The sequence below is a fragment of the Juglans microcarpa x Juglans regia genome, chromosome 4S (assembly GCF_004785595.1).
Source record: "Juglans microcarpa x Juglans regia isolate MS1-56 chromosome 4S, Jm3101_v1.0, whole genome shotgun sequence".
In the NCBI taxonomy this organism is placed as follows: domain Eukaryota; kingdom Viridiplantae; phylum Streptophyta; class Magnoliopsida; order Fagales; family Juglandaceae; genus Juglans; species Juglans microcarpa x Juglans regia.
Window position 1 is genome coordinate 26,390,458 of NC_054601.1, and position 10,000 is coordinate 26,400,457.

Sequence of the window (10,000 nt, forward strand, 5' to 3'; positions counted from 1 at the left end):
AAAAATGGTGGTGTTAACTATTAAATTCTTTTTCTTTTTTTTTTTTATGTATGTCACATATTTATCTATTTTTTTAAAGAGGATTCGTATAATTACATATCCATCTCTCTATGTTTAAATGATGGCAACATGGTAAAGAGATCATTCACAAGCCTTTCTTAGATAAAATAAAGAAAATGATAGGATTACTACATTCCTACTACTTATTTACTACTCTTTTTATATTTAATTTTTTTTTAAATTTTTATAATTTTACTTAATGGTTAAGGAAGTTATTATTAATAAAATTATATATTTTTTAATTTTTTCTTAATGATTAAAGATACTAAAAAATACTTAAAAAATAATATAAAAATAAATAATTTTTAAATACATATAAGTAGTAAATGGATAGTAAAATAATTGCGGAAAAACAAAATATTTCATAAAATTAGGTAAAAACAAACATGGAAAATATATGTGCAATACTTGATATAACTCAAATATTAGAGATCAAAAATTCAAAATGCAATTTTGAGCCAAAAGATTTCACATTTCATAATTAAAAAATTATAAATATAAGTCTCACATTTATGTATATTATTTAAAAAAATGAAATATAAGAATAAAAAAATAAAATTATATATTTTTAAATAATGTGTAATTTATTAAAAATAGAAAACATTTCTAATAAATTAGATTATAGAAAACAACTCTCTCTCTCTCTCACTTTTCCGTAGGGGTGTTTAAGGTTCGAGAGGACAAGTCGCTGCAAAGCTTTCACCACATGTCAGCACCCCAGTAGAGCAGAACTGCGACTCTTACGAACACATGGAAAGAGAGAAAAAAACAAGAAAAATATAAGAATCCGTGCTGAGGTTACTCAGGGAGACTAACATCATAATGATTTTCAATATTTAGTTCAGCTTCCGTATTTGTAGCTGCAAATGAGAAAGTTAAAAAAAGAAAAAGACGAACAAATTAATGAATGAGTGAAATAAATGAGCAGGAACAAAACAGGGCATTGTTGGAGCCGGTTGCATTGGTGATTGGTGTATAAAAACCGCTACTTGGGTCTCTCTCTCTCTATCACATTGTTTCTGGTTTGCTTTCTCTCTTCTGTGACTGTGTCCATGGCCGATGGTAGAGAGCATGGAGCTTCTTCCCCCCGGTATGCGTGTGTTCTCGTTCACGTTCACGTTCACGTTCTCTCATTATGCTACGTGTTATGTCTTCTTCATATTCGACTTTTCTCAGTGGGTTATCAAGTTTGAGCTTGCGGGTGTTGTGGATTACATATGTTTGTGTAATACTTGAGCTTCCTTAGCAATTGTGATATTTTTGTCCCATTTTTTGTAGTCTATATCTGCCGCCCCGCCACCCCGCACCCCCCACACCCCCCAAAAAAAAACACTTTTCTTTTCTTCATTCTCTGATTTTTTTTGAGCTTAGGGGTCATGTATTTTTATAAAAAATACGTATTTAGGGATTACGATAGTATGCATTTGCCGATGTATTTTATATTGGTGGTTTTCTTTGTTAAGATATTGCATACAGGTGCTTTGAGTTTGTGGTTTATAGATCTTATAGATTTTGTGTGCATGTTGAATGATGGAGCATATTTAGCTGCTGTGAATCTGTGATGTTATATTGTTTGTGTGATTTTTCTAGTACGTCTGATTCTTCTCTATTCATTGACTCATTTATTATTGAGTTTGAGCTTATAGGTTCGAGCATTTACATAAAGCAAGGTATGCCGTTAGGATTTAGAGGCTTTCTCTTCAACAGTAAGCATGTGTTGAGTAATCTGATAAAATTTATATCTTTGTTTCATTCATTATTTAGATTATGCCTAAATCTTCTTTACATTAGATTCCCTTACCCCCCCCCCCCCCCCCCCCCCCCACCCCCAAAAAAAAAAATCTTCATCGTAGCTTCTTGGTCTAATGGATTTATACATTCACAGCGCAGCTTAGATGCAAATTTCCTGTTTATATCTGATCCTTTTTGAGATTTTTTATGTTGTGGATTGTGGTAGATTATGTGTATTTGTGTGAAAGTAGAGTAGACTTGAAGATTTTGATATATGGGTTCCTTGATAGTCAAACATATTTGATTTAAGCTTGTGTTAGTAAATTTGTTTTCATTCTTTTTATATGGTGTTTATGTATTTGAGATGAGCACAGATTTGAGATTTTCTTAAATCATGGTATGCATTCTTCTTCCTGTAGTTCTGCTTTTGAACATCTTTATTATTTAAAATTTTCTTATATTTCTTAAATTTAGCTGACTTTACTTTGTACCGCATAAGGAGAGGTTTTCAGTGGAAACCGTTCTGTATCTGAATGTTCTTAAACAATTGGCTCGTGGGATTTAGGGGGGCTTCTGTATTTCTGCCATTAGATTAAGTAAAGAGTCTTTATACATCTCAATTCTGTGTTTTTTTGTTTATTATATTATTTTTATATGTTTTTAGTATAAGCTTGGGCTTTGTCATTTTAGTATCTTTTTTCCATGATATGTCTTTCGGAGTTTTCTCAAGCTCGAGTGCTGTCACAGATGACTATCTGCTGCTGCTGCTTCTTCTTCTCCCCCCCCCCCCCCCCCTTCCCCAAAGTTTTATCTCATTTTGTTGAGACTTTTGGTCTTGACCATTTTTGGGGATGCTTTTAAATTTTCCCTCCACCGGGCCATCAATTTTATGCGGACTAAACAGATATACTTTTTCTCGATTGATCCAATCCTTGTTCTTTTTCCCTACATAGTGACACCTTCTCTAATTTATTTAATCCTTCTCTAATCCCAAGTTGATACTCCACCCCCCCACCCCCCCCCCCCCCAAAAAAAAAAAAAGAAAGAAAAGAAAACCGTTTGATATTTTGCTCAAAGTTAGAAGCATATTTTATTCAGGAAGAGTGATAATGCTTCTGGTGAAGGAACAAATAAAACCCTGACTGGTGATGGTTTTAAGGCAAAACATAGAAGACAAGGTGCTCTGCTTCCTTCCTCTTTATCTGCCCAAGGTAATTTCTTCTAATTTTACTTGATTAACCAGCCTCTATATGTCAATCATGTTATACATGTTTGTGAATATCTGAATTCCCATTTTTTGGTTTTTCTTATGCAGACTTGAGATGTTTAGATATCGAAAAAGAGAAAGAAGATGTGTCATCCCCTAGAGGAGTTTTAGAAGCCTGCATTAGAGGATTGGAATCTGACACAGATTCTTCTAAAAACAGCTCCACTGAAATGGAAACTCGTTCAAATTCAAGCTGGAGCAGATTCTTTAAATTGTGGAAGAACAGATCGATCAAGCGCTTAGCCTCCTTCCCTCCTCTTGGGAAAAGCAAAGGCAGGAGTGGTAGAGAAAATCCAGAATTCTGTAATTTATATAACTTCAAGAGTTCATTAGTGAACTTCAGCCTCGCAGATTTGCAAGCTGCAACCAACAATTTTAGTCATGGTTTGTGATGCGCAAAAATATTTGGTGTACTTTGTGCAATTTATAGTAGAATATATATGGTAGATTCTCAATTGCAATAAGATGTTGGTTTTGTGATGTTGATTTGTGGTTCCTATTTCCTGTAGAAAACTTAATTGGAAAGGGTGGTTATGCTAAAGTTTACAAGGGTTGTTTGCAAGATGGACAGCTGATAGCAGTGAAGCGGCTGACAAAAGGAACAGTAGATGAGAAAACATCAGGCTTTCTATCTGAGCTTGGCATTATAGCCCATGTAGACCATCCTAATACTGCTAAGTTGATCGGCTGTGGCATTGAAGGAGGAATGCACCTTATTTTTCAATTATCTCCTCTAGGGAATTTAGGATCTCTTCTTCATGGTTTGTTCATACATTGCATACTCCTTTTCTTTGGTTAAAATTTCCTTCTGGCTTATGGCTCTTTTGTTTTATCACTTTTCCAGGTTCAAAGGATAATAAACTTGATTGGAGTAAAAGGTACAAAATTGCTTTAGGAACAGCAGATGGCCTGCTGTATCTTCATGAGAGTTGTCAGAGGCGAATCATTCATAGAGATATCAAAGTTGATAATATTCTTCTTACGGAGGATTTTGAGCCTCAGGTATCTTTGAACCCAAGGAACCATGATCAAATGTGGGAACTTTGAATGTGATCTAATTTTCTGCTATCTATGATTTATTAGAGTGGAGTCAAGAGTCAAACACTAGATCACTTGTTTTGGTACCATGTTAAACTACGAAGGTCTCAATAAATTTAAGTTGATAAAATGTGTGAATTTAATTAACCATTTTTTCTCCAGTCCATAGGTTCAAATATATCGCTCAAGTATTTCCCATCACCTGTGGTCCCTGTGCATAATTATCTCATTTCAAGAATACTCTACCGTATTATGTCACTTTATAGTACACTCGGACTATCCTATGGGCTATGATGAGAATGCGTTGGACATATGGTTATGATATGCATTGATGGTTATTGCTGCAATTATACATTTAAAACAAATATTGCAGAAATTTGGCCAATTGAGCTGATGTTTAGAATAAACAATTTCCCAGTCATAGGAAACTGATAGCCTTAAGGATTATATTACATATTATCATCAATCCCGAACGTGAATGTAGTCATTAGTGAAAAGAAAGGCAGACATGGAAGGGTGTGCATATCATTTCACTAAAAGCAGATCGCTTTGGTCACTCATTCTCTTTCAAGAGTTTGGCTTACAACCGGAGAAAAATCACTGGATGTATTATGTTAAAGGCTGAACGGACAAGATCAACTTGTTTTCTGACCACAATCGATCTCATCCGTCTAGTCTTTAACAGGATACATCCCGTGATTTTCCACTGGATATAAGCTGAACTCCTCTATCAATATTAAGTTATGCAATTTTTTTATGTTGTGTTTGTGATCTAAGTTACATCTAAGCTCATGTGCCTGTGGGAGTAAAAAGGTCAAATCCAGATTCTCTTCTATTAGTGGGAGAGTGGGGTACCTTGAGTCATACTGAGAACTGCCTGGAAAAAAAATGTAGTGTAGCGAAGCCTATTTTGGAGAAGAGAATTTTAAGAATTTCACTAGCTCCTTTTATCCTTTTCACCAATAATTGGACTCCATAGAAGGGATTCTAGTTTCATAGGGGAATCCATAGACAGGAAGTATACCTGTTGCCTAGACAATTTGTGTCTTTTCACCAGTCATTGGATTCCCTAAAAGGGATTCTAGTTTGATAGGTGATACCATAGACAGCAAGTATATCCTGCCGAATCTATCAACAACTTGTACTGACCCAGAATGCCAAGTATTATTTCCTAGCTTGTTCAGTTTGTTAGATTTGGGGATCCCTGAATCAAGGACATCGTACCATTGTTATAATGCAAAATAAATAAATAAATAAAAGAATCTAGGGATGGTACTAATGATTATGGATGATTTTGGGTTTACATCATGTCTAATACCAAAATAAGGTGTGATACACCATTCTTTTCTGCATTAAGAAAAAAAAGTAATACTAGATACAATCGTGGAGTGTGCAAGCATTGCGCAATCCTTTTGAAAAAGAGTGGGGTCTACTATTAAAATATTAGTTTTTTCATGCGAGTTCTGTTTTACTCACTCTTTTCAAAATGATTGTGCGTTGCACACTCCACGACTGCAAATGTCAGTTCTCTGAAAAAAAACATATTGCAATGTACCATACTGACCTTGTGTATGGCTACCATATTTTCCCCCTTGGTTTCCACTTTCTTCTTGTTTGGTTAAGTTGGCCTGCAAGTCTTAGTTTGGTAGCCGGCATTGGGGTTTGCCAACCATAAATGTTCATCCCCTTCACCCTCTGCCTCTAGGTGGTTGTTACTTCCGACTTGGTCTTTCAATTTTCAGTTTTGTGAACTGTATTTAAAATTCAATATCCAGACAGGAAAAGCCAATAATGATGATACCATAGCTTTGAAGTGAACGAGCACTTAAATTTTCCTTTTATAAAAGTACTAATTCTACTTGTATTACCAACTGTCTTAAATAAGTTTCTAGCTTTACTTTATATTGTTGTCTTTTGTTTCTGGAATAATCATTTTAGCACCTTCCAATCCAGATTTGTGATTTTGGGCTTGCAATGTGGCTACCCAAACAATGGACTCACCACAATGTATCAAAGTTTGAAGGCACATTTGGGTATGTAAGCCTAAACCTTCATTCCAAAGTTATTATATATCTCCCGGATTAATTTTTTCCTTACTTCTTAAATGATAGGTATTTTGCTCCTGAATATTTCATGCATGGCACAGTAGATGAAAAAACTGATGTTTTTTCTTTTGGGGTACTACTCTTGGAGCTTATAACTGGGCGCCAAGCCTTGGATGATTTGCAGCAAAGCCTTGTGATTTGGGTAAGGTTTCTTTTTTATTTTTTTCCCTCCATGATTTGCTCATATCATCACCTATCGTTTCCATATTTTAGGCCCTACCTTGGTAATTTCCTTCCCTCTTGTAGGCAAAGCCTTTGCTTGACAAAGATGATTTGAAGGAGCTTGTTGATCCTTCTATTGGTGATAATTACGATACAGAAGAAATGGATCGTATGGTTTTAACGGCCTCTATGTGCATTGAGCAGTCTCCTATCCTACGTCCTCGAATGAATCAGGCAAGTACTAATTTTAAAAAAGTTTCTCATGTATATCCCAGTCTCATTGTTCATTTGAGTCCAAAGGACATCGTAATTACCATCCATGTGGGTGGAAAGTATCCACACACCATTATTGAAACTGTTTAGAAAAACAACAGGTCATTTTCTGCTGTGACAGGCTGAAAAATGCAGGCAAAATAACTGATCTGACAGTTTATTCAGTAGGATCATGAGATAAATATTGTTGCTGAGACATATGAGGGCTCACCACCACATGAACCGCTATGGCAGAAAGACTTCTATATAGTTTTGGGAGCAAGACGCATTGTCTGCCCTGTTTAGAGAGCAAGGTGGATGAAAGGCAATCTATCAAATCCAAAAAAACAAATTAACCCCAGACACATTTTATTTATCTGACATCCAAAAGTGAGAAGTAGACCTACAGGAGTGCTATTCTTGCCTATGAGTGCTAAACTTACGGTTAGCCCCAAAAGCATGAGAAGTGTCAATGATATTCAATCAGAATCTTGTTCAGTTTACCTCCTGACCTTTATTTCCCAGACTCAATGACAATTAATCAAGGATTTTTTTTTTTTTTTTTATTCTCTGGTGATTCCTATTTTGTATTAGTGATTCCATTTCTGGAACTCATTTGGCCTTAATTCCTTAAGGTTCAGTCTTCTAGATGCCCACAGAGGCATCCTTTTCTTGTTTGTAGAGTTGGCTGGTGGAGATGCCACAATCAAAGCTAAAAAAAAAAAAAAAAAAAAGTGTTACTAAAAGCAGGTATTGGAATAGTAGATTGATTGATATAGTTTTTGTTCAATGCAGGTTGTGATACTGCTGAGAGGTAATGACTGTGTCTCAGATTGTGCAGTAGAATCTCCAAGACCGACATTCCAGAGAGCATACTCAGAAGAGCTCTTGGACATACAAGAATACAACTCAACAAAGTATCTGAGTGATCTCAAACAACACGAGCAGGTTGCTCTGGGTTATTGAAAGCACTCAACAGAATATTTAAGTCTACTAGCACCACTAGTTCCTACAGATCTTTTGAAAGCAAGAAAAAGAGGGGGGGGGGGGGGGGGGGGGGGGGGGGGGGGGGGGGGGGGGGGGGGGGGTGGTGTCGTACCTCTAGATTTTTTAGTTCAGAGGGTCTTAGAATGTATTTAGGTGTTCTTTTGTATACTTCCCGTGTACTATTTAATTCGTATCAATATACTTCTAAAAAAAAAAAAAAAAAGATTCTGTAGTTCAGAGGGGTGTTTAGAAGTCCCATGGACATGAATGAATTCATAAGCTTTGTTTCCGTGGCATTTGAAAGCACTACAGACTTTCAGACTTACAACCATTACCAAAAGGGGGAACTGGAAACAGAAAGAAATCAATGATCATGAAATTTGTTTACCATTCTTTTCTCTACAACCTCATAAATGCCATTTCAGATATAATCAAAACATGAACACCGGGATGGACTTGCTTCAAATTCCATTTAAACAGTGTGCGATGGCTTTACTTCCAGTGGAAAGCCAAACTCCCCTTAGTTCTTTCCGTACACTGCACAAGGTTGTTGGATTTGTTCATCTGTAATGTATGGTACAAACTAGTTAGAAGAGTTTTGCTACACAACCTTCACCACACTCCACATTTAGCTTTAATTTTGACATATAGTTTACTCATTTTCTTCTTGTTGTTTTGATAGTTGGAGTTTGACTTTGGTTTAGGAATTAGATATCAAGATTGATTTTTTAAGTAGGAAGTTCATAGGGAGTATGAATGATGGTTAACACTTAACATGAAGTTCCTTTCAATAAAATTAAGTGTGAGAATTCTTCAATATTACAGTGTTTATTGGCTTTGGCCACAAACTGACATAGTTTGATATGATACATCAGATTATAAAGTTATTTTTATTATAAAGGAGATTTAACATTTAATATGAAATTATATTATAAAGTTTATTTTTATAAAAAAATTTTATGATTGTAACACATTCAGAAGGCTTAGCAGATCATAAAGATTTGAATCTTAAAAAATTATCCACGTGTAACATGCCTTGTGGGTCTATTCTCATGGGTAAGAGGCAGAAAAGAAAAATGGTAGCCAATTATAATGTCAAATTTCTCCCCACAATGGAAAACAGAAGTGGGTCAACAACCTTAAATGACATGAAATTATGTGTTTAGATGGAGTGTACCTCATTCCATGCTTCAAGAATGTTTAATAATTTTCCTGAATTCTAAGTAGTCTCATTATTTTTTCTAATTTATTGACTAAATGTGTCGCCATATTTCCACGTGATTTTTGAATACGAAAATTCTATATACCATACTATCATTTTATTTTTATCTTATTAAGTATGATGTGATACATTTATTATTATTAAATAATCATTTATTACATACTTCTTTATTATCTAATAGTAATAAATATGCTATATACTATAATATGATAAATGTGATGTATAACATTACTCTTTTAAATATATTGTCAAACACCAACGTGTCCATTAAAAAGACATTATCATCTCGGAATGTGGTTTACTTAAAAATAATATGAATCCAACGGTGTATGAACTTCCCCAAATTCATTGTATACCGATGCCATTCCCCAAATTCATCGAATTATTTTCTTTTTTTAGTAAATAAATATTTGATTTTTAAGAAAATCAGTGTTTTCTCTCTATTTATGTTTACACTATCCTAGATTTTGGGATTCACGTAAATTCAATGATTTCTAAAATTACTTTTACGTCTACTCATCTTCGCAAATCCAAAATTCTACTGTTCTGTTCACAAATTTGACGTCACAAAGTAGCAGGATCTCGAGGATAAAATTGTAATTTCGTATTTAGCAGTTGAATTATCCATAATAACTCATGGGAAGTTTAAAAAATATTTTAAATAAATTATTCACACATAATTAAATCAAGAATAATACATGTATTTACAGTTTTATTTATATTTTTATTTATAAGATTCATTTTATTAATTTTTTTTTTTAATTTCAAATTTTATAATTTTTAACGTATCAATAAATGACACGTGGATAAATAAATTTTTTATAAATTTTTCTTAAATATATTTAACATTTTTCTTAAAATCAAAATAGAAAAACCTCAAGAGGAGTAATTGGAGTGTGGGTGAGCTGATCAGTCAACCACCTTTTTTTTCAATTTTTATTTACTATTTTTTCTTATTTGGAATTATTATTAGAAATGATTAGATGTGTTTGTATTTTTGTTTATACAAATATGAATGGTGTGATTAGTAATTACCATCTGAAAATATATACATTGTTCCCCAAAAATAATAAGGGACCTGATTAATTTCAAACTTTTATTTAGATTTAAGGATGTGAAGTGAAAAATAGATAGATATATTATTTCACTTAAATTAAAATTTATTGTTACTGAAGT

At 34.0% G+C, this 10,000-nt stretch overlaps 1 protein-coding gene across 2 annotated transcripts; it reads left to right on the forward strand.

The window, feature by feature from the left end:
- The first annotated feature begins 897 nt into the window (after positions 1 to 897).
- On the forward strand, positions 898 to 7,806 carry LOC121262399 (receptor-like cytosolic serine/threonine-protein kinase RBK2). Of its 2 annotated transcripts, none has more exons than XM_041164866.1 (10): positions 898 to 1,150; positions 2,890 to 3,002; positions 3,107 to 3,442; positions 3,568 to 3,819; positions 3,903 to 4,060; positions 6,035 to 6,129; positions 6,208 to 6,343; positions 6,448 to 6,597; positions 7,411 to 7,659; positions 7,708 to 7,806. In XM_041164866.1, the coding sequence occupies exons 1-9, from the start codon at positions 1,113 to 1,115 to the stop codon at positions 7,579 to 7,581; spliced, it is 1,449 nt and encodes a 482-aa protein (XP_041020800.1). In that variant the 5' UTR covers positions 898 to 1,112; the 3' UTR covers positions 7,582 to 7,659; positions 7,708 to 7,806. The 2 variants fall into 2 exon arrangements, with proteins under 2 accessions (XP_041020800.1, XP_041020801.1); XM_041164867.1 differs by having other exon boundaries at positions 901 to 1,150; positions 6,050 to 6,129.
- Positions 7,807 to 10,000: the final 2,194 nt, after the last annotated feature.